At 38.0% G+C, this 25,768-nt stretch overlaps 1 protein-coding gene across 1 annotated transcript; it reads right to left on the reverse strand.

Moving 5' to 3' along the window:
- Positions 1–5,066: 5,066 nt before the first annotated feature.
- Positions 5,067–20,600, reverse strand: PELI1 (pellino E3 ubiquitin protein ligase 1). Its single transcript, XM_072409555.1, has 6 exons — positions 19,586–20,600; positions 14,802–14,931; positions 13,937–14,038; positions 12,882–13,079; positions 11,828–12,016; positions 5,067–10,448 (listed from the first exon to the last, which is right to left on the reverse strand). Exons 1-6 carry the CDS (start codon positions 19,654–19,656, stop codon positions 9,882–9,884), a joined length of 1,257 nt encoding a protein of 418 aa, XP_072265656.1. The 5' UTR covers positions 19,657–20,600; the 3' UTR covers positions 5,067–9,881.
- Between the last annotated feature and the right edge of the window lie 5,168 nt (positions 20,601–25,768).

Below are 25,768 nucleotides of genomic sequence, written 5' to 3' on the forward strand. Positions count from 1 at the left end.
GACCATACTTCCTTACTATTTTTGACCATCTTTAATTCACTAAATATGGATATTTGATTTCTGTACAAATGGCTTGTTGTACAAGTTTGATTTATAAATTTGTTTCACTGTGTATTTTGTACCGGTAAAAACTTACGGTAACTATAAATGAATAAAAACTAGACCACCTTGATACATAAACATCTATTGGCCCTCAAACAAACCCCTCTCCTTCCTATACTCTTCCCAAAGGAAATATGGGACAAACACTGTACACACGCCAGATTCATCTGACGTGTCTACGTAGCCTTGGACTTTAGGGAATATCTACTTTTCTCCTTTTTGCTTTTTGTTCTAAAGAGGGGGAGGCCACCTCAATCAATTGAGGGTATACTGTATCTTATCTATGTTACCTAAGCTATCTAAATACATGATAATATAATATCTGTTCCCTACTGATTTTCAGGTACTAGCCATTACAATAGTAGACTTCAAACTTTGCAAGTGTGCTATCTGTTATCTGCTGTTTAGCACTAAAAGGGGTCCAGTTCCATAGGCCCATTTTCTTGAACGATGCATCCTATCCTTCAACATTTTTTTTCTGCTCATGAGCTAACCTTTTTTTGTTTCACAACAACTCAAGTTGCTCAATCTCTTCCAAAAACCTTTAAATTTTACACTATTTCTACCATATGCCTGCATCCTAGCATTCTTCATTTTGATCCCACCAGATCTTTGTATTCTGTCCAAAATATAAAACCAAACTAGGAGCTTCAGCAGCTAGATTTTGTCTATAAATCCCAGGGAACTCAAACTAAACAATAGAAAATATTTCCTACCAATTCTGTAACACCTGTGTGTGGTCTCGAACCAACGTTCTGTGTGATCAAGGGGAAGCATCCTGTACAGCTATTACCTGGCTTAGCTCATTATTTACCAAGAATAGACTTGGTGTAATCAAGACCAAATTCATACTAAAAACAAAAACAAGAAAAACAAGTTGTGAATTTGCTGTCCTGACGTAGGATGCCAACCAAGAAAGCCAGTCTTCATTAAGGACAACATGACATCACTGCACATTTTATCATCTAAATAGAAGAAAATAAACCATCCAAAGAAGAATATTGTTAAAAGTTTTACTGATTCATTTTTTTATAAGGGCTGTTATCTAACTCCATAATAACAACACCACAAGGATCTTTCACTAGCACTACACACTTCTATAAAGTCAGACATCACTAAATGGGTCAATTATCTCAACAAAAACACCCAGCTGTATGTATAATGTAGCATTGATCTTATAGTGATACAGAACATATCCAAACAAAGCATGAATATGTACCACCAGCTCCCATCTCCATCGTCTAGAAATTATAGATAGAGAAACTGCTGGGAACTTGCTTCCTGAATTCCTGAGATATGTTTAATGAAAGTCAAACAAATACTTGTTCACCCTGTTCTTTAATTCTATATTGACTTTATGGTCATGGGATATGAAATATCATTGAGCATGACCTAGCCCTTACAGCAATGTTACTTTGTATATGTGTGAGGTGTGGTCTGCTGTGAGTAAAAAGTGCAGAATAATTTGCATGTATAGCCAAAACTTTAATTTTTGTTTTGGATTCAGTCAAGGTGGAATTAAGGCTTAAATGCCTGCCAATTTATTCATCAGTCTCTGTGTACCAATAAGGAAATGTATCTTTACTTTCTGATCCACAGATGTAAGAGGTATTAGGAGGAAATCCCACAAAGTGGGGGGCAGTCTACTTTTAGACATATGCTCCTTATTGTGTCATTAGGGCATGGGAATGCAAACTGTTTAGCAAAACCATCTACTCCAGTTTATGTTTCAGCCGAGTCAGAAACGCACTTTTTTCAGACCTCACTTTTTTTTCATCTTTGCTATACTGTACAAAAACTCTGACAAGTTTCAGAACAAAAAGGGCCCCCCGACATGTTAATGGGTGTTATTCCTCCTTTACCATTTTCAGTTTTGCTCTGTACAAAATTCTTAGAAAAAAGCTATGTAGATGCTTAAATTAAATCAAGCCAAAAGACCCATTTAGGAGAAGTTTAGAGGAATGATGAAGTAAGTGGTACCACAGTTAACGTTTTTAAACATAAAAATAATTGCAAAGGCCTGACACTGAAACTAAAAGGAGTGTTTAAAATGCTATAAAAATAGGTATTTACCAGCAGCGTGGTTGTGATTCTGTCACCACACAAACTCCATGCTGCATCTTAGGTTGGTCCTTTAATGATTCAGCTATAAGGTTATGGAATAAGAGGCTTTCCAGATGCTTGCCAATTTTTTTTAAATGGTTAAAAAGCACTTTAGACTAATTTGGAATACAAATACCATATTGTTTCCAAGACCCCTTAATTTCTTTTGAAAGATACAGTAAGGCTCTAAAACTGCATTTATAGCAATTTTTAGGCATTTGATGACACTGTATGATATATGTATGTAAAGTTTCTCACTTTTTTATCTTTTCTGAGAAAACTTTAATGACTATGACGGAAATAGAGGGAAATCCAAAATTTTGATTAGTCACTGGAACAGGAATAAAAGTTCAAATGAATTACCTGCAGAACATCAAATAATTGTTCATTCAGAAGACAATTATACTGAAATGACAGATCATGATGAGTGTTCGGTACCCACAAGCAATATAGAATTCACCCAGCTGAGTATTGTTCATCTTAACAATTCTGTACAGATGTTGCTAGATCATGAAAGATAAAATACAGGACCACAAATGTGTGGCTGGCTGTAAGTTGATAAATGCAAAATGTCTGCAAGATCGCATCTGTAGTCCTTCCCAAAATCTGCTAAGCTCGGCTAATAATCACATTATGGACATATGTATTAAATCATAGATCATGCATGCAGAGTCATCTGAAATAGGAAAGAAACAAAAGCATTTGTAAGCATTTTAATCAATCAATGAATGTGGCAACTGGAGTGGAGTTGTCTGACAAGTACACACTGAACTAACTGGGACCATTAGGTATTTACACATTCTGCTGTACCAGGATTTTTAAAGCGCCAACATATTACATAGCGCTGTACATTAAATAGGGATCTATTGCAAACTGTGTAAATGCATTTAAGGAATGCAAGCTTTTAAACAGTGCAATCTAGGTAGCTGTGCTGCCATAAGTGGCAAACCCAACACCTTTAAGTTTTAGTTAAACATCTGATCTGGTACAGGCACCCTGACATTCTGTGTAACTTGTTTGTAAAGTTCACCTAAAGTGATGTAAGGAAAGCATCCTATCAAGGACCATGTTTGATATCCAGTCTGGGTGGCAACCAATGCTCCCTTTACAGGCACCCAGGGGGAGAAAACGTTGCCAACCTAGGACAGCAAGTGTGTTACCTGAAAGAATACCATACACACACCTATACAACTTGTTAAGCTACAGTGTGTTACATTTTGTTTTTGGGCTTAGATATAATTTAATCATAATTTTTCAGTATCCCCAGTACTCTATAGATGTGTACTAAATGGTATGTTATTTAATGACCAGTAGGGCATTATCTACATAAAAGCAGGTTAGTATTTTCTCTGCACCTTTAATGCCATTGATGGTAGACATCGTACATTTTTGACTTCTGGATTTTTTTTCTATCCAAGATTGTCATGATTAGTGGAAAAAAAATGTAAATGTATGACTAGCTACTGATTCTAAATGCAACCATTAAAGGCTGAAAAGCTAAACCCTATGATAAAACTGGCTGCAAGTCTCCGTCCCTCAGGTAGCCAAGTCACACTGATTCCCATACACTGCAAGACCAATGATCAGCTGCAGTAGATCAAGGGTGCCCAACCTACGGCCCGCAGAGCTGCCATATCTGTCCCTCTCCTCGTACCCTCTCTGCTTGTTGTCTTGCGGAGGATGGGGCCCGCACATCTCCTATGTTCTCTATGAGATTGTGCTACCAGGAGTGTGAGCTCCCTAAGATTGGGTGTGTACTATGGACCTCAGAAATCAGCTGTCATTAACCCTATGTATAAACCTTAAAATATCCCACACCGATTGTCATAGAAACATGAAACTTTCAGGGTACAGAGGGGAGCCCCCAAACATAAATTGCCAGATACGGGGCCAGAAGCATAAAGTCCTAACAACAATCAGGGATATTTTCTCATGAAGGGACGGGGGGCAATTCCAAGACCTGGGTCCCCCAAATTGAGTTTGCATGTGAGGGACCCCCTAAGGGGCCACTTTCTTGGCAATGAACATTAGGGTACTGTCAATTTGCTCTTAGCTGTGAACAAGCAATACATACTTGCTTGTTCACAAAACTTTAAGCAGTGGCAGTGAGGTTGCAGTGCAGTTACCCCTTCCTCATGCCACAGAACCCAGCCTAGGGGTAAACACTCAGTATCACTCACAAATCTGCAGACTCTACGGTGCGAGAGACTGAGCAGCCTGTGGGGTGCCTGTTACACAAAACTGGCCACTTACCTTGTGTGAACCCCAGTTTCTCTAGAACAGAGGGATGTTGGCAAATGGAAATGTGGGAGCAAGTAGAAAACCCCTTTTGTCCTCCACTTCCCCATTACAATGGTATACCCATCATATTACGCTACCTTGTCACACATAGCTTTCCTCATACTATGAACCCAAATTTCTCTAAAAGAAAATGGAAATGTAACTTCAAATGGAAATGTAACTTCTTGTGGTTAACTCCCCCTAAAATTTAATCACTACAGATCCATCACAAGATGTGGAAAACTACACCTGCCATACCATGCTACCCTGTCACATATAGCTGGCCACCTATCTCCAATGAACCCTAATTTCTCAGGAACAGGGGGATGTAGGGACTTGATGATATAGTAGTAAGAACATGTCCCCCTTGGCTGTCACACAAATTGCATTTCTCTGGAAATATCCATTGCTGGGATTTTGGGGTACAAAGGTTAGTGTCCCCATAACTGACAGGAAGCATTGTATGGTTTCTGCTCTTTGGTACAGAAATGGCCTGCACTGTATGATAGCTTTCATTTTGTATCTTTCATTAATAAAATGTTGCAATAATAAAATAATCATCAAATGGTGAGTGCAGAAAATCTTGATTTGTCATTTTTTTTTTTTTATTTGGTACGTATTATTTACGTTACGTTAACTGGAAACATTTCAATTTCATTTAATTTTAAATGAAAAACATTCTAGTTTTAAACATACATCTTTAATGTTTGTTAGCATTGTGGCCCACAAGTTGTATCTCAATGTCAACAGCAGCCCCCAGATGAAAAAAGGTTGGGCACCACTGCAGTAGATCAAAGGCCATTCCTGCTCCTGCAGAAATAAGATCAAGTAACCATCAGCGTGGTGAATTTGTGTTATCAATACGAATCACTAACAGAGAGCATATGTAAACCTTTAATAAAAGTGGACGCTTATATGAGAATGTCAAGTTTCACATAATTCATTTAATATGCAAATATACTTAGGATTTCTCAGTAATGGCCCCATTTATAGATATTTTCAATGTAGGCTCCATACATAGTATGCTTGTCTGCACAAAGGGCACCAATTATGGCTTAGCTCTAAAACAGAGTTTTTTTTATCTCTTTATAGAAGGAATGCTTTATAAATGCTTGAAATCAAAATGTTCCACCTAATACAGAAGATATTCCTGATATCTCTCGCAATGTGGATACACATTCACCAATGTACAGGTTGCAGGTGTAAACCAGAAACAAAAAGGCATACTAAATGCTGACCAGAAATTGCATAATTTAACATACATCTCCAAAAAAGTCGCCACAGCTTACACAAAAAGCAAGAGAAAATGAGTTGACAACTACAATCACAATCTTTTATGCCGTAAGTTAAATGCATAGTAGACAATTTTCTTTTTTTTTTATCCTTCAAATAGGGTTTTTGTAAAATAAAGTCCCTCCCCAAACCCCACTTATCCACCCCATACCGCTCCCACCCCAAAAACAAAAAAAATATGAATAAACGCTTTAAAATCTCTGCTAGTACTTCTCCCAAACACGACTGTAAGCTAGGACTCCTTTAAAAAGTGAATAAATTATGCTGTAAACCAAATAATCTAACATTTTACAGAATGGACTCTTTACATACTGTATATATAAAAATCATTTGCAGGTTATTTACATGTTAACACAAAGCAGCTATTGGGTGCAGGAAGCAATCATAAAGTGTACCAGTCACGTCTGCAGCAGAGGTGGATATTCTGCATGGTGAGTTAATCATAAAGAAAGGCAGGAGTAAGTTGACATTTTCATCAACATCGAGGACAGTGCTACTAATTCCTTTAATGTGTGCCAAGAGCAGTGATTGGCGTTTCTCCTGATTAAAATTGTTTTCTATTTACAGGACAACAAATGTGCAAACAATGATTGATCCTTTATCTGAAGGCCTTCCATAAATCCATTACTTCAAGGACTAAAAAACCCTTTACAATGGGAGATTTTATAGCTTCTTACAGTTTCTGGCTATAGTTTGAATCTTAACTGCATCCGGGTTTAAAATAAAAAACAAAGGCTTTCACACCCAGCTTCTAGATTGGGCCAGGGTCCTCTCCCTTTTCTGTAATTTGCTAACCCTATTTAATGTACAGCGCTGCGTAATATGTTGGCGCTATATAAATCCTATTAATTAATAATAGTAATAATAATAATAACAATAATAATGTACAGCTGACCTCCAGGCAGTTCTAAAGACACATTATTGCAGCTCTGTATTTATTAATACATCATCTCTTTAACTGCAGGCAGTGTAAGCACCCAAATTTGATCCGGTATCACCCTCCTCCAATCCTCTGTACAGCAGAACTCAGACTTTGAAAAGGAGGGGAAGCATAAGCATCCAATCAGATGTAGAGCAGTGTATATGTACTAAGGAACATGCTGACCACAAAGGTAAGCTCATCAGTCTGTAGTTTCTCCTTTTGCTGACCAGTCAGAGGCTGTAGCGAAGGACTCCTGCCAGACAGGGCTTTGCAAATCTCAGAACTAACTGACCAAAAATACTAATCCTTTGGAAAGTAAACCAGCTTAGATACATGCAATTCATCCATGTTGTTTGCCTGGAGTTTAGTGTCAAAGTATAATGTCTAAGTCCTTCTTATTAACTTTTAATGTCTAAAACTAATATTTCATATTGAATTAAAACAAAGCCCTTTATCAAGTGCATCCACGACATTCAGTCTGAATGCATGCTAGACTTTCCAATAAGAGAGCTTAGCACTGCCTGCATGCTTGTTGATAGCTTGTGAAAACTGACAAATAAAGGCAGCACCATCTCTACTAGAGAGGAGCGAGAGGGATAATGCATTCACCAGCGTGGGTAACCTGGCATCCCAGTATTCAAAAAGAAAATGTTTTAGCTCCAGAGGTAATCAAGAAATAAAAAAAACCCACATCTCCTTTTGGGGGGCACTTACACATGTGCTAATGTATTAAAAAACCTTGTTTTAACAAACCATTCTAGATAAGTATGGAGGCAGCATTTAGTGATCATTACACATCTAGACATTGTTGTAATGCACAGCTTTATGTCTTTCTGATTCACTGATCTCACTGCAAGTCTATGTTAAAGCGACACTATGCAGTCTTCATTGAGGTAGAACACCCATAATGTTCTGGGTAGGCTGACCTAGGCTGAAACATGAGAAAGCTCAGCCGTAGTACAGCTTTTTAATCACTGCAAGCACAATATGATGGTAATGTCAACAACGAACCCCTGTTTATTCAGTGAGACCTTGTATTAATTTTAAAAGACCAGAGTCGTCTAATGCAAATAGCTGGAAAGAGACTTTAGCCAAAAAGACTTCAGATACTGAAAACAGAAACTATTATGCACCAACAATGATATTTCTGACAGCAATATGAAATGTATTGTTTAAAAACAGGATATAATCCTCATTGTTTCTTAGGGGTTCTCTTGTTTCTATTAGGGGTTATCAAGTCTTCTGCAAAACCTCAAAACACTTCATTACATTGAGGCTCGGTTTACACTGACCATGAGGTTGTGCTGCATTTACCTTTGTGTATCTTCTCCTGGTGGCAGAAGCGTACAGAATGAATTCTAGTACTGCTCACTGCTGCCAGTGTCAATTCTGCAGATGCTGTTCATTAGGAACCACAACTGTGGTGAGTGACAGAGCCGCAAGGTACCAGCTGCGAGGAGCCTACCTAGATGGCTCGATCCTGAAGCAGGCCAGAACCTGCCTAAATGACTGGCTGTTGAGTAGTATAAAATTAGCCAATCCGATAGGGAAAGATGATGTGATTGTATCTGTGCATAAAGACAACAAACTTCTGAAAGTGAGGTGGATTTCTATACAGCTGTTTTCACAGCTGCTATATGAGGATTGCTGTAAGCTGAAGGGTGCATTAAAGAGCTGACAGGCATTTTAGCACAGATAGAACAAAGAAACTGTGGCCTAGCAAGCATTTTAAGAATGCTCACAAAGATTTATTCACAAAATATTTCCATGTGCCCCACTAGGGATTACATGCAGCTCAACACCAACACAACCAAGGCATTGATAAGAAATGATATTCTGGTTTCTGGATTCTAAACAAGTCCGAATTACCATATTTAGGCCACAGACTGTGACAGGTACACTTTAAAACACTTCATGCTTTTATTCAGGTCCATGTTTGATAATGCCACCTGAACTTTTCACATAGGGGTTCAGTTTTGCTCTTAGAAAACGATTGGCTAAAAATTAGAACTAGAATTTTAGCTATCTTTGTAGTTTTTTTTTCCTGAGTGTGTGCAAAAGGAAACTCGAGAAAGAAAGGATGCCCATGTGTATTTCTCTGTTTAAAAAAGCCACAAAATACTCCACCTATAACATAGGTATTTCACCTACCCAGCTGAGGACAAGCTGTGTTAAAGCCAATGCTACAATCATAAAAACATGCAAGGGAAAAAAATAGAAAAAAAAAAAGATAAAGGAAAAAAAAAAACAAAAACAAAAAACTAAACTACCAACTGTTTCTGGAACAGGAAATTTACAGTTTATCACAATGGATGTAGGCTCTAATAAAAAATACGCAACGTCCCCGAGAAAAATACAATTGTACAAAACATTCTAATCTTACCTGCTCGAACATGTTTTTTTTGTTTGTGATTTAATGAAACCCAAAAAATGGCTCAAAAGAGGATAAATAGGTCATGTCACTAGCAAAATGACTTCAGAAATAAAAATATGAGATAAATAAAACCCTGAAATGTATGCAAAAAAATTATAAGCGCCTGTTAAGACTAAACATGGACATTGTAATCGAAACAGAATATTTACAGACCCCTCAGACCCCATTTATGATTTCCTAACTGGTCACATGATTCAGTGATAGAACGGGCTAATCTGATGATCAAATAGCTAAAATAAACAGGTAAAAGGAAAGATTGTCCATATCGGTGTTTTCTGATATTGTCCCCGCTACTTTAAGCTTCCAAAGTACATGGGTCGGTTTATAGGACAACGCTATCAAGTCATTGGCATTTTCCATACTAAAGATAAATATAAAACTGCTGTAAGCTATATTTTACAATGCGTGTTGAACTGTAAACTAATGTAGTTTGAGCTGACTATTCTCCCCAGTTTTCCAAAATAATTTAATACTGAGGTGGGTCATTCAGAAAAAATTAATGAAGGCATTTTAAATCAAATCTGCATAATCCCATTTTGTAACATCTGCTTGCAAACAGAAAAAAAAATAGTTATATCGCTGTGTCTTGTTTTTCACAACACTTGGAGCTTCTGTAGCATTTTTTTTTCCTCTGTATTATGCAAACTTGCCAAAAAGGTCTCGATGACTTGGAGAAGACCGGCCGGCGGGAAGCAAACCAAACCTTTCTTAGCTTATGTGTTCAATGCAAGCCCCAAAAGAGAAACACTAGTCTAGAGGTCCTTGGAAAATGAGTCTGATATACCCCTGTTCCCCTGCAAGCTGGTGTGCGCAGAATGGACAGGCTGCATGGAAAGTATGAGTACCATGGGGAAGTGGGATTTGAGACCAGTAGGCAGTTGTTTTTTCTGAGCACACGTGTCCACAGGGGCTGAAGGCATGAGTAGGAGGGCCTGCATCCACATAAAATCCAGCTTCACAACCCAGCCATAGTGGAACATATGGGCCCACAGAGCGACACATTGGACACTCCCGATCCTTTCCATCCCGCTCCTCTTTGTTTCCCCAGTTATGGTAGCCGTGCACATGGCCACAGTTCAGATATACCCAAGGCTGTTTTTCATCAACAACTTCCTTTCTTTTCATGCTTGGAAAAGCCAGAGTATTAAAGCCAACAGGACACTGGGGTCTTGCTGCATTGATCTCCTGTCTCAGTGCTTCCAAGTGTTTTACAGTTGGAGTTCTGGCCAGCCCTTCAGCGGTGCGCCATAATAAAGTAGCTCCACACAGGTCAATAAGGGAACCATCCTGAAGCTCGTTGCTTTCATTTTCCACCTGTAAAATGTAAAGATTCCAGTCATTCGTGTTCAAACTAGAACAATCAAACATATAAAACTAGAACACTCAAACATATATTTATCAAAACTATTTCATGAGAAAACCTCAGCCAAACAGAATACACATACAGAAACGCTATACATCAAACAATTCTCAGACATCTACAAGGAAGTTTCCCTCCTATGTGTTTGTAGCTGTGTGTTAGTTGCAAGAAGACCAAAAGATGAAGTGGTTTACGGAGAACCTTCCACATTATTAATGGGTTGCAAATGATATAGTAAACTAAAGCTTTCACTATTCTCTAAAGAAACAGAGCAGTATTTGACATGTAATAAGTGGTCTATGTTGCTGCTGGGGTTATTCCCCGACAGAAAGCAATGACAACTTGAACATTTTAGGGCTATCACACCAAAAATAAAAGTTCTGCTGTAGATTTTTCTTCACTTCCTTTCTAAATAAACTGTTGTCACTGTCAGGGACAGTACGTAAGGGGAAAAAAGCCCAATAGGACTCCAAAAATGATCCCCTCAATGTACATTTTTCTGCATTCTTAAATAAATGAACTCCCACACACATGTGCAGAAATTACATGATATCAGGCTACCCAATTAGGATTGGCATGGATGCAGAACCCAAAGGAAGATGTCAGTGCCAGCAAAGGAGCTTACATTTCTTGCTGCAGCTGAGGTGAGTATTGGAGTCTTTAGTCCTTCTTAAACTAAACACATTACATTAACACTGATGTCACTATGCACCCTTTTTGGCATTTTTAACAATCTGCTAGCAAACCCTTCTGTATGTTCCCATGCTTGTTATATGCATGGCTCTGAATCTACACATGTGAAATTTTTGTCAACCCCTCTTCTTACTGCAGTCTAGTACAACTCCCAAAGCATAGCAAGGCTCTTAATGATGCAAGAGGCTACAATCCTAACCAGCACAATTAAAATGCTGCTGAATGTAACTAAAATAAATTCTACAAAACTCAAAACGTAAGAAAAAACAAGTACTTAAAGAAAAATAAATTGCAACATGTCAATGACTCCACAGTGACTTCACGTGCCAGCCCTTTGCAACTCAATCTGTCAAAGAACAGCCCAGTTATATAAAGGAAAATATGTTAAGATGAATCATCATCATCCAACATTTATTTTGTTCCATGGAAGAAACAGTATGTTCTAAGATTGACGAGATGAAATTCACTTGAAAAATGCTATAAATAAATTTAGAGCATGAGAAAACCGACTTTAATTTAAAAGAAGTTATTTAATCAAATAAACATTGCATTTTATAGGCTGAATAAAGTAGATTCTGGGAAGTAAAAAAATCTCTTAGAAGTTAAACTGACAGAAGAAAGGCTGCTGGGTGGCACATACCATCTTTCCTCTCTGCTGAGCGGAGCGGGTCTCTCTTAGGCTAAACACATTCCCGCATACGGATATCTCTCTCCACACCCCTGGCTTTGAGTCCTCAGTGAATCCTTTGCGTGGATGCATAACAAGGACTCCATTTGTCGTTAACCCATCCATCTGCCCATCTATCGTCTTCCATTTGGCAGCCTTTTCCTATTAGGAGGAAAGAAGCCAGGAACAATCACACATGGTTACAGAACATCACATGCCGCACAGAAAAAAATAGGGAAGAACTCTTCTTTTATTAGGGAATAAACTAAATATTTTAACTACAGAAGTCAATACTGTAGTTAACACCCACTTTTGCCCACTCTCCTTGTTACTGAAGGCCATTACAATCCAGACCTGAAACACTATGAAACTTTTTTTGTTGTATGTATGTGTAAATATTTCTGCATTTTTAGCTGAAGAGGTCAGTAATGGTAACCGTCATGTTACGCTAATGACAGATTTCTAATTATTCTGTGGAGAGAGAGAAAGCTCAGCAAGCTGCATCATGATTGCAATAGTGCTGGCCTACCTGCAAAGGATCGGTGGTGGTGGAAGGGGAGAATAGTGACCAAGGTATTCTTGCTTATCTAATTAATAACATTCCCCCCAGAATAGTAGCCAGTGACAACAGACAAAAACATGACACTGTTGTAATCAGGCTGCAAATCTTATATTTTGGGGCATTTTTACAGTAGTTTTAGAAAAGGGGAAAAAAAGCACTCCTCATTTGACAGGTAATCAATGCACTCACTGATAAGCTCACCCCACTTTGAATATTATGATTGTAAATATTTGGTCATATTACAGTGCTTTGAGATACACAAACACTATACATATTGTAGCGCTGAATTTTGATTCCTTCGAACTGCACCTATATCCCTACCCTTTCTGCGAATTATGGTTATTATTAGGGTATACGCTGACTTTTAAATTGTATAAATATATGTATTCTCTCCATGGAGAAAGAGGCAACCCTAACATTAAGGGTTGGTGCAATCGTTTAATATATTAAAAGAAAAAAAGTTACCCCAAGAAAGATATTCTTAGAAGAGTCAAAGCCTGCAGCGTATATTCTGGCAGTAAACGGAGGATTTCTTTCACAGATAATTCTGCATGCGAATCTCGAGATGGTGCTTTGCACAGACTGTGTATCCGAGTTGCTCTGGCTTCCTGGAACTGTGTCAGTTACCACAAAATCAATAGGGCTTTCTGTTGACCTTCCAATCTAGAAATGCATTAGAAGAGAGATAGGAATCATTGTACAGAAACAGCAACATACAGAGAATGACTTGTCAAGACAACGAGAACCTTGTCATGGCTGAGTATTGTGAAGATGAAATCTCTTCTGATGATCTAAAGGAAAACTTCTTGTGATGTTTCATTCGTTTACTAGAGATGTGGGAAACTGTAGCTAAAATGAGAGTAAAGATACTAATGGCCATTTTCTTAAACTCAGAAAATTATCCACATGCATGACGATCATTTCTCGAATTCATATCTGGTAAGAATGGCTGCATTTGTCAGCTCCTAAATACATGAGCGAATCTCATCTATTTGATTAAAGCAGTTTATTTGTCCATGTACACCTTATTAGTAACCCAAAGCAACCCAGCACCCTGTGGTAAATGATTCAATAGCCACATATGCTTGACTGGCTTCTCCAGGGAGCCCTGTTGACAAAGGTAAGCATTACAATGTGCCACCCTACCAGGTCCAATGGCAAGGTGTGTGGTAGGTGGGTGGAACATTTATGAATAGCAATAATATTCACTGCAGCAACAAGACTAATAAATATTACAAAGATAAAGTCGAGGGGTACTCAACCTATTACAACAAAAGGCCAATTTACAAAATGTTTTAAATCAAACATATTTATTAGTGTGTTAAGAGTGACAGAGTTGAGCAAAGGCACCATGTCACTCACTTTACTCAAAGGGAAGAATAATAAAGTCTTTTAATTGGCTCATTATATTGCAAACAATGATGGGGACTTTTCAGAGTATCAGAACAGGCTACTAAAAGAAAATCTTGGGGACAACAGCCTTATAAACAATGCAGAAAACCCATGTTGAAGTTCTTTACCTGAAACATATCAGTGTTACTGTCATGGGTGTATTCTACTACCACCGTCTGCGCCCTTGACAATGTGTAGGATATACTGTGCTGGTCCTTGTTACTTATTGCCTGAAAAAAAACAAAACTGCACATTAATAAACAAGGATATTGTTTGACATAAACCACAAAAGTCAGGAACATGGCTAACTGACAAAGGTGACTAATGATACATTCTTCAAAAAGTTTCAAGATCTGTCTGGTTGATATAGATCGCTACATTCTAGATTAAACAAATAAACAGTTTCTCATCATGTGGCTTTACCCAACCCCAAGGTAAAAGACCAATACTGGATAAAAAGGAACAAAATAGATATTCAAAATAGTGGATTAAACACATTGATGACGGTGTTTTTGCATCTAGCTTCTTCATTGGAGAAGAAAGCATTCAGCAGACACACAAAAACAATATCACTGCTTTGGTTCAAAAACAATAAATAGCTCTGTTATTACACATGGTAGATGTCAAAGCAGAACTAAACCCTGTCAATATTCAGTTGTCCCCATTCCATCACAGACGCTGCCATCTTCTCCATTCTTTCCTTCTGTATCTAGATCTTTGGCCATCCTAATTCCCTGGGCCAGGATAACAAATTCGCACAGGAGTTCATCCCCTGTCGGCACCCAAAAGGGAAGCTGACATTACTATGTATACCTGGCAAAAAAACATCTGACAGCTGGGCAGAGATAAGGCAGGTATAAATAGTTACTGCAGAAGGGACTTCCCCCGTCTCTTTCTGCAATACGCACCTCCCTCATCACAAATTTTCAAAGTGTGACTTTAGCTCGAATTTAAGACTTGAGCTTAAAGTGTAAAAATAAGGTGAAGATTTACCTTGGCTGCCTGAGGAGTACAGGCAATGTGAACAGTACTCGGCTTCACCCCATTGGCTTTAAGTCTTTTCAATAATGCAAACCTGCTTTTCCTTCTTCCTCTGTCTCCATTTGGTAGAGAGCCATTGTACCTGGAAAAAAAAAAAAAAAGGAGAATTGTAATTCTAAATGAAACGAGAGTCAAATCATAGCATAGTAACCAAATGAAAGAATTTTTACTGGGTTTGCACATATTTTATTTAAATCCATTACTATACATACAGGTTTAAATTATGTTTGTATCTTCCATCCACGCATACAGTGCTAAAAAAAAGTCATCACACAAGACAAGACTTTATTAAATGGCTGAGCCTGAGATTTCTTCTAATGCAGAGTAAGCTGCTCTGTCTCTTTTGCTAAGGCATAGCAGTCTGAAAACTTTTAAGCATGTATTAAAATGTTTCTGAATTAGAAATTCAAAAAAGTAGACACAAAAAAAAAAGAAAATGAAAAATGAAACTAACCCAAAGCATAGAATCCTATTTAAAGAATATTTGGACATATATAAATTCCAGTTATCCTTCCTGATTAACACCCCTCACCAACACAGATGTGTACAATCTCTGCATTGTTAAAATACTGTGGTAATCTTATTTCCAATGGTAGTACCTGTGCAGTTGACCTCCACAGAGCTAGGGCCACCTCCAGAATGTCTTTTGTATTTGGGAGGACAACACAGATGTTCAACTAGGAAGGCATGACCAACGAAAAGTTTTAGGTAGCAGGATGTGAAGATCATGGCGGTCTGCAGCCATAGTATTGGGGTACATATGCACTTTGGTCAGGGAATGGTGGTTTACTTTGAGATTTGTATAGCGCCTTTTTTTTGCAGGGCTTTGAAGGACACGGTCTGTTGTCAACAGTCCCTACCTCAGCTCAATGTTTAGGTAAACTATCACCGTTATCAAAAAAAAAAAAAAATGAAAAAAAAAATGAGTCATTATTTATTAAAAAAACAAAAAAAACACATAAGGGATTGCGAAGAAACCTTCCCCTTAATTAGCCGCACAAAACATCTTCTAGATCACATGATTATGAAGATCAACAAGAACAGGTCTCATGTCTCCAAACTACTGTAATGAAACATATTACAAACTCCTTGCCAAGTAAATATTTTTGTAGCAGTACATATATGCTTGTGAATCATCTATTGTATTGTTTTATGGCTATGTGAAGTAAGAGCGAGACAACACTTTATAGATTCTTTTACACTTTATAGACTTTATTAGCTGAGTGTATGTTCTGGGTCAGGGTCCATTATTCCTCTCATAACTTATATATATATATATATAGTTGTTTTTTCAAGAGTTGCTGGTGAGGTCCCTACACAAGCAAAGTAGTGCTATGTTTTGAGTGAATTACTGCCAGATCCACACATATTATTATTATTACTAATATTATTATTACTACACAGTATTTATATAGCTCTGATATATTATGCAGTGCTGTACAAAGTCCATAGTCATGTCACTAGCTGTCTCTCACAAAATAAAGTCCCTACCATAGTCATATATCATTATAAAAGTCTAAGGTTAGCTTTGGAGGGGAAGCCACTTAACCTAACTGCATGTTTTTGGAATGTAGGAGGAAAACAAAGTACACCGAGGAAACCAACACAAACATGGGGAGAACCTGCAAACTCCATGCAGATAGTGTCCTGGCCAAGATTTGAACTTGGGACCTAACACTACAAAAGCCAGTGCTAACCACTGAGCAACCATGCAGCCCATAATAGTGCGAGGAGCAGATATTGTCATGTGAGGCAAAGTGGCATTCTCCCTTCAAAAGCATAAATGGATCCAACACCTAATGTGTGCTTAACATCCAACACCAGATCATATCACCCAGCATTTATATCTGGTCACATCCTATGCTTTGATCTACAGAGACTAATTCAATTTTAGGAGTGCAGCATCACTGAAGGGGTTAATATAACACAGTCCAACAACCATCTATTTCAGAAGTCCTCGGCTGAGAGCCGACAAGTGCAAATGTTCCATATAAACAGACATCAATCCTTTGAAGTTTCAACTCCATCAAGCTGCTCCAGCTTCAACACACTACGCAGAAGATCCTGGGAGAACAGGCTCCACTGCACTTCTAAAAAAGTTTTCAGTTGGTCAGTTTAAAAACTAACTAAACTAAACAAGCATTACATTTAAGTGCATCCCTAGCTCCCTCCTCTCTTTCCTGTTTTGGATGAGTAGGTGAAAAAATGTTAAAACTTAGGGACAGAGATGGGAAATAAGAAGTTTAAAGTAAGAATACCTTCAGAAAGTTGTACCCACTGGAAGAATTCCACTTTCTGGTTAAGAAACATTTACGATCTCCTATCACATACTGTACAATCAAATATGGTTACCAGGGCAGCACAGAAATAAACTTGACAGGAAATTCTAATCCTTTAAAAACTTTTGAACAGAAGTGTACTTTAAGGCCTATTTCTTAAGTTAATAGATAAACACCTTCTCTTTTCTGCACATAGTATTTTTCTTTATAGCCTGCTACCTCAAAATTTTATTCCAGGCAGCGTACTCTTGAACCAGACCAATCCTTTGAGTGAAATCTGTGAACACCAGCACTGGCAGACTGGGTAATGATCACACTTTCTGTAGTCCAAACAACTATGGAGGTTTTAACCATGACTGCCTGTGCACCAATTACCAGGTTGAGTGAGGCTGGGACTCATTTAACCTGGAAGTGGATGGGCATTTATAAAAGGGAGCAGAGTTTCAAAGCCAGATAGTGTTAGGAAAAAAGTGAGAACTACAGATCAAGTATATATATATATATATATATACACACACACACACACACACATACATACCGTACATACATATACACACACACACATTTTTTAACCTTTTTTTTTTTTTTTTTATTTGAAGCCACTAGTTTATATGGCAGTTTTATGAAACATGCAATTGCGTTTTCTGGCACAATTACAAGGATCTAGGGTAACGCACAGGTCATCCTATTTTAAATTTGTTTACATTTGTGAATAATGTATATTAGTGGACCTCAATGTTCAAAAAAAGCACAAAGAGAATTTTAGAACATTTTTAGTAAATCTGTTATGTGGGAAGGATTGTAGGATTCCAGACATCACAGCCTGGAAAGCAGAATGCACAGTTCTGTTCTGGAAACGTGTTCTTTCCTACACTGTACAGAACAAACGCCAGTCTTGAAGCTTTCAAACAAAGCAATGTTTATACTGGTGTGGATTTGTGATTACCTCTTTCAAAGTATAAGGAAAGAACAAGCAGAGGTAAGAGGTTATACTTACAAATAAACCCAGGAGATACTGAAAGAAATTATGTGTTGTGAAGTAGGTAATCTATTAAAGTGTTAAGTCCCCCAAAAATGGACTTTTCTGAAAATCTAAATCTAGTTTACCACGGACTTACTTATGGTACACAAAATCTTCTTGCAGCTTAGAATAGATTCTAAAATATATCAATATGTAAATGACCACACTGGTTGGCATTTAGGTAAGGCCAATGAATGCAAAAATAAAATTTATGCAGTGTGTACAGGGGTCAGGATTAGGGATTAAAAAACAAATATACCGTACTTTTATCAAAATTAGAGCCTGTGCCTTTCCTGTAACAGAATTTCTTTTAGAAGTATCTGGCTTCAGGGAAAGGGAATTGGTTTCAGGTTGTAAAAAATTCACCACAAGACCACATTAAACAGATACCCATTCTCTAGTTTCTAAATACAGAACTGCAGTGGGTTCTAGTCAAGAGTCTACAGGATTTACTGCACAGAAAGTACTGAAAGTACACGGTGTCCTTTAACCATTTTAGTTCTTATACCTACCTGCCATTTGTCATAACTTATGATATAAGATTTTACATTTATTTTCTTGCTTTATGACACAGAAACATTGACACAAAAAGACACAGTAAATCAAAGGACAAACAGGGGATGAAATAGTTCACTAGGGATGATTACTAACTGAGGGTTAACTAGAGTTTAAATAAGAAGACATTTTATTAAGATTTGATAGCAGACTGAAGTGGTACTGAACTCTATTGGTTTTGCTGGAGATAAACCCTGTGTAGTGTCTCCTTCCAAGGCAGTGGTGTGAGGAAGCAACAACCTTAACCTCACTGTAGCAGCTCCTGTACATTGCTTTACCATGTATACTTACAATGTTTCAATGAATGATCACACGCCCTGCAGGCATAATGTATTAGATGCTTCAATGGGTCTGGGGTACACAAGCCCTAGCAGATGTTACCAGTAAAAAAAATTGGCTTTCATCGTAGTTGGAAAAAGTCTTCTAGAGCTGCCCCGACTCCCTGGAACAGTCTTCCTCATCCTATTTGGCTTACTTCTACTTTCTGCTCACTTAAAAGAGCACTCAAAACCCATCTTTTCAACCTTGCCTACCTGTCTTTTTCGGTCTCTTAAACTACTTCCCACCATTTCATATGCCCTTCCTATTGTGTGATACTTTCCCCACCTCCTGGATTGTAAGAGGACTCTCTTCTGGAAAGGGTCCCCTCCTCCTGTGTCACGGTCTGTCTGTCATTTGCAACCCATATTTAATGTACAGTGCTGAGGTATATGTTGGTGCTATATAAATCTTATTTAATAATAATATTAATAATAATAATAATCATAATGCTAATAATATATCAACATCAGCAATACAGGCCATTCTTGCCTGGGGGACAAGGCAAAAGAAATATCAATCATGAGTCTTACTAGATAAAGGAAGAAAAACACAGCACTTACCCCAGTACAATGAGCTCCCCATACTTCACAGGTGCCTTAGCAGGATGGTTTTCTTGATCGGGAGAAAACATGAGCGTAGCTGTTGCTTATACCCCAACCAGTCTTATCAAGAGCTTTGGTGGGCTTTTTTCATTATTTTGTCTGGAAAAGAAAGAATGAAGATATGAGACCAGTTAATATACAATATACAATGTAACAAAGAGCTAAATATAGGCAAATTTAAAATAACAAAGATCAGACTACCAAGATACTGTAGAAAACCCAGATACTAGCTTGTAAATGTAACACCGCCATCACAACAGCATGTGCAAAAAACTACAGTGAGGTGGATCATTTTGGATAACTAAACAAATTACATGAGATTCACGTAAGAAATATATCAAATCATACAAATAAGCCCAGATTTTAACTTAACCTGGAACTAAAGTTCAACTTTTATGGTGGATCATGGTGGATCCACGAACTACGAAAGACGAACGACCACAATGCAAGTAAAGGGGAGAGAGAACAATGGGGTGCCGCTCGCTCGTTCTCCCCCCTTTCCTCCCCATAGAGCAGAATGGCCCTGTATGTACATTGCTTGTTCATGCATCTTTCAGTCTTTTGTCATTAGAAAGGATTGTGATAGGTCCTAAAAAATCTAACCTGTGTACACAGCCTTACACCTATATTAAAAAGCAGGAAGATGGAGGCGCCCTTCAATGGACTGGGGATAAAGAAGTAATCATGGGTTTAATTCTACTTTTAAATCATATGCACTGATCCTTTACCCTCACTCAAGGACAATACTGTAGACTAGGTCAATACACTAAAGATCTGCAGGTGGAGGTGGGCTAGTTTAGCATAGCAGGTTTGGAACACAAAGGATAAAAACACTTTGCTTGAAAATGTACTTGCCTTGTAATTACCTCATATACAAAAAACAATGGCTCCAATATGAACAGTCATAGCATTCATCATTAGTTTAGGTGTGTCTCAGGAAAATCTCAACATAAAAATGCAGGGCATGAAAATTGCTGCTCAAACCATGCTAGTTGTATGTATGTAATAATATTAATAATAATAATAATCATAATGCTAATAATATATCAACATCAGCAATACAGGCCATTCTTGCCTGGGGGACAAGGCAAAAGAAATATCAATCATGAGTCTTACTAGATAAAGGAAGAAAAACACAGCACTTACCCCAGTACAATGAGCTCCCCATACTTCACAGGTGCCTTAGCAGGATGGTTTTCTTGATCGGGAGAAAACATGAGCGTAGCTGTTGCTTATACCCCAACCAGTCTTATCAAGAGCTTTGGTGGGCTTTTTTCATTATTTTGTCTGGAAAAGAAAGAATGAAGATATGAGACCAGTTAATATACAATATACAATGTAACAAAGAGCTAAATATAGGCAAATTTAAAATAACAAAGATCAGACTACCAAGATACTGTAGAAAACCCAGATACTAGCTTGTAAATGTAACACCGCCATCACAACAGCATGTGCAAAAAACTACAGTGAGGTGGATCATTTTGGATAACTAAACAAATTACATGAGATTCACGTAAGAAATATATCAAATCATACAAATAAGCCCAGATTTTAACTTAACCTGGAACTAAAGTTCAACTTTTATGGTGGATCATGGTGGATCCACGAACTACGAAAGACGAACGACCACAATGCAAGTAAAGGGGAGAGAGAACAATGGGGTGCCGCTCGCTCGTTCTCCCCCCTTTCCTCCCCATAGAGCAGAATGGCCCTGTATGTACATTGCTTGTTCATGCATCTTTCAGTCTTTTGTCATTAGAAAGGATTGTGATAGGTCCTAAAAAATCTAACCTGTGTACACAGCCTTACACCTATATTATTAAAAAGCAGGAAGATGGAGGCGCCCTTCAATGGACTGGGGATAAAGAAGTAATCATGGGTTTAATTCTACTTTTAAATCATATGCACTGATCCTTTACCCTCACTCAAGGACAATACTGTAGACTAGGTCAATACACTAAAGATCTGCAGGTGGAGGTGGGCTAGTTTAGCATAGCAGGTTTGGAACACAAAGGATAAAAACACTTTGCTTGAAAATGTACTTGCCTTGTAATTACCTCATATACAAAAAACAATGGCTCCAATATGAACAGTCATAGCATTCATCATTAGTTTAGGTGTGTCTCAGGAAAATCTCAACATAAAAATGCAGGGCATGAAAATTGCTGCTCAAACCATGCTAGTTGTATGTATGGCTAGTTGTGGGTATGGCTAGTTGTGGGTATGGCTAGTTGTGGGTATGGCTAGTTGTATGTATGGCTAGTTGAAGACTCAAAATACACGAGTGCTAAATAAGTTGATTAAGGTATCTTTCAGAGAGAAAACAAAATGTGTAAAAGATTCATAATCTTTATTGTAGTGCACCCAGAGTGATGGACTCCAATGCATGTCCATGTTCTCCCAGAGGTAATGGTGATGTGCAGGGATATCATGACAAATTGGTTAGGTGATCTAACATATGAAAAGAGGTAATAGGAAAACAAAAGTTTTACATGACCAGATGTTATTTGTATTCTAAAGGTAGGAAAACAACAACTGAAATCTGCTATATGAGCAGTTGTGGACAAAATGTATTTCTTTTTCTATGCTCCCTACACATAGGCCCTTTATTCAACAAGTTAGTTGCCCTTTAAAAACCAAATTCTTATGTATTGTCATGATTTATTATCATAATTCATTCATCATACACATGAGCAGGATAAAAATGGATCACAAATGAGGCTCAAAATGGGGATGTTGCTTCAGACTGCAAAGGAATATGAATTATAAATGTATCTATAAAAATAACATTTTGGAAGGCGTCAGTTCCCAGATTAGCATCGGACACATTGTACATGAAGAGCTGTGCTTGGGGTTATGTACTGGATGTTTAACTTACAACTTCCGTGGGACCTAACTTTCCTTAAACACTAGGCAATGAAGGAATTTCTACTAACACATAACTGCAGTTATTATCCGTGCCAAACACATCAGTGAAAAGTGACGATGACAAGGAACACACATAGATGGAACATGGATGGCGTCAAACCAGTTTGTAATCAAACAATGAAATGTGTCCTATAGGAACACTTCATTTTATTAATATTAATCGTATACATTTTCATGGAACAGCTAACATGGCAATGCAAAGTTTAAGTGATGAGGAGAGATGATGAAGAGGATAATAACCTTCAATAAGCATTGATTTTCATCAGAAATACTACATTTCGGTTTATATTCACTTTATACACAACATTACTTAACAGTTTGAATTTTAAAATATACAATAAAACATGGGTGATGCATACAAAAAATGTTGTACTATTACCATGTAGCGGATCCTAGTGGAACTATAATTCTGCATTCCCAAATTGTGAGCAGGCAGGATTTTTATTGGAGAAAGGACAGGCAGTGTTCCTCATGCCATATATACATGCTTACCCCTCTCCCTACAGTGTTCTCCCCAGCCCCTTTTAGCTGGGTGCACCACTCGGCACTTCTCAGTAACCACCCGACTATTTTGGGATGGTTACTGATGAGTTGAGTCACAATACAGGGGCTGCCTCCCGCTTACAATTTTTTCCCACCCAACATAAAAAAAAATTCCGGGTTGAACCCCGCCCTACATCTACAGAACACATTTCACTAACAGGATCTTAGGGTACATACACAGGTCAGATGACTCTCGCCTGATTCTCGGCTAGTATCAGACCAGAATCTGACGTGTGTACAGCAGTCTTCTGAGGTCACAGCAGATCCACGAACGATGAAAGATGAATGACCACAATGCAAGGGGAGAGCACAGCAGGGTGCAGCTCGCTCATTCTCCCCCTTACCTCTTCATAGAGCAGAATGGTGCCGTTTGTACAGCACTCATTCATGCCTCTTTCAGTCTTTTGTCGTTAGAAAGGATCGTGAAAGGTCCTAAAAAAATCTAACGTGTGTGCATAGCCTTACACCTATAATATTATGACATTCATCTTTTTACATGACTAGAAGCTACAGATACATAGATATATTATATTGTACAAACAATCAATGCAATACAGTGCCGCCTTACTGGTAACAAGCAGGTTCAGTGTTTTTTTGAGAACCTTGGTTGGCTCAGAATAGTCCCATGGAGCCCAACTTCCCTATTTATCTAACACACAGAAAGGTTGCTAAATTGTGAGCATTTAATAACCAACATCTTCTCTAGAGAAGTTTGCTTGAAACATCCTTTCCATTACAATCAAGTTAAAACTTTGGAGAGCAGAAATTAGATATTTGTTTCATTTCTTTGAAACCAAAAATATGCATCTGTCCACAATGGATGATTTCTGTGGGAAAAGTACAACTATAACAAATGCAGTAATCCCAACACTGGAAGTCAGAGCACAAGGAGGATTTATCAGTCCACTGAAGCTTTATTTTCCTATCAGTATGCTCAGTGTATGTTTGTGTACAATTTGTGGTGGTGCTGCAATGGAGATCAAAGATTTGATTATGTTGTAAGCCTGGTTGACTAAGAAAGTTGCATAGATATACAAAACACTATTTAAACATTTCATTTAGTTGCTTGTCTGTGGTTCAGCATTAAAAATATCATTAAAATAAGAAAAAATGATGCAGTTTTTCCTAAACTAAATGTACTGAATGAATGACCTAGGATACTAAAGTGGAACGCAAGTAAATATTTACAGCTTGCCAGTTGCCCCGTTGTTAATCCCCATTAACATTCAAGGGTTAATTAGAAAGTAAGGCCAGCAGAAATTAATCTGTAAGAAAACTTTAGGCTCAAATTTCCTCAGTGCTGTGTCAAACCAATGTGCAGAACATAGCAACTGTATCTAAGAGCAGCAAGACACGGGAGATATAAACTAAGCTGGCTGCAATAAATCAAAGAGTCTGAGGCATAAAGAGCAATACAGAAGTGGGAGTCATTGCACTATCATTATATGCTCCTATGAACTATGATTCAGACCTGACTTTGCACCCTACTGCTTCATTACAAAAGACATGTTCGGAAAAGTGAACGGAGGATGTGATTTGGGATTCAATTACATACCTGTGATATTAATTTGCTAAGAGAATGAACACAATGCTGTACAGAACATTACCAGCTACAGCAACATACCACAATTGCACTAGGTGGCCATTTTATTAGGAACGCTGGCTCGTTAATGTCAAAAGGGACAAATGGTAAAATCATTCGGTTGCCACATAATACAAAAAGCGTTAAATGTAAGATGGTCCGGGCATTACAGCAGTGATTATATACTGTGAAATGACTGTGATCACAGTGGCTGCAGCTCCACAGAAACAGCTCATCTATCCAGGATTTGCATGCACTGTGGTCTCTGGAGCTCAGAATTAAAGATGGTGGCAGGAATGGTCTGGGATGAACACCTAGTGAACGCTAAAGTTAGACACACAAATAGGAGCTCAGTTAAAATGAGGAGCAGACAGTAGTATATGGCCTACCTATAAAATGCATGTCGTAATGTGGAGCCTGAAGTGCAGCAGACTCCACAGCGAGTTCAGCATCAAACACATCAAGCAATTGTCAGCAATGACAGTCTCTATATCCCTTTTAGCAGTTTTCCTAATGATAAACGATCAATTGTACACATTAAACTTTTGCATCTATTGTTCATGACAGCATCATTTCAAAATAGCTGTAACTGTACCAATCTACAGTGACGCTGGGATTTCTGTCTGAAAATAATTCAGGCACTACATCCAGTTACATAGTTAAAATGTTGAAATCCTGTTTTTGAATTTAGAAAAGGCTTCAAGTGGAACTTATATTTGTAATCAGGCAGGGCTATGTCCCTTTTGCAATAAGAATTCTTACCTGCCTGATCACTTTTTGGAGCGGTCAAAAACCTATGTGCATATCCCAGCTTTCCCTGCAATTGCTGGAACTGATTGAACTCCGGCTTGTGAGTTATGTTAATGCCCAAGATCACAAAGAAAAAGAAGAAGGTAGAAGATGACGGTGCCCTGTGACACAACAGCCACAGGTGCGTATCAAAGGGTTTAGTTCGAAAAGTATGGGATGATCATTCATTAGCCAGCAATCAATATTAGCTGCTAAAATGTTAGGAAGCTGTGATAAGATTTTCCAGTATTCAGTTCGTGGTTTGTCTCTTTCACCTCACATCTGGAGTTCCGGAGGAT

Source organism: Pyxicephalus adspersus, chromosome 4, assembly GCF_032062135.1.
Source record: "Pyxicephalus adspersus chromosome 4, UCB_Pads_2.0, whole genome shotgun sequence".
Taxonomy (NCBI): Eukaryota; Metazoa; Chordata; class Amphibia; order Anura; family Pyxicephalidae; genus Pyxicephalus; species Pyxicephalus adspersus.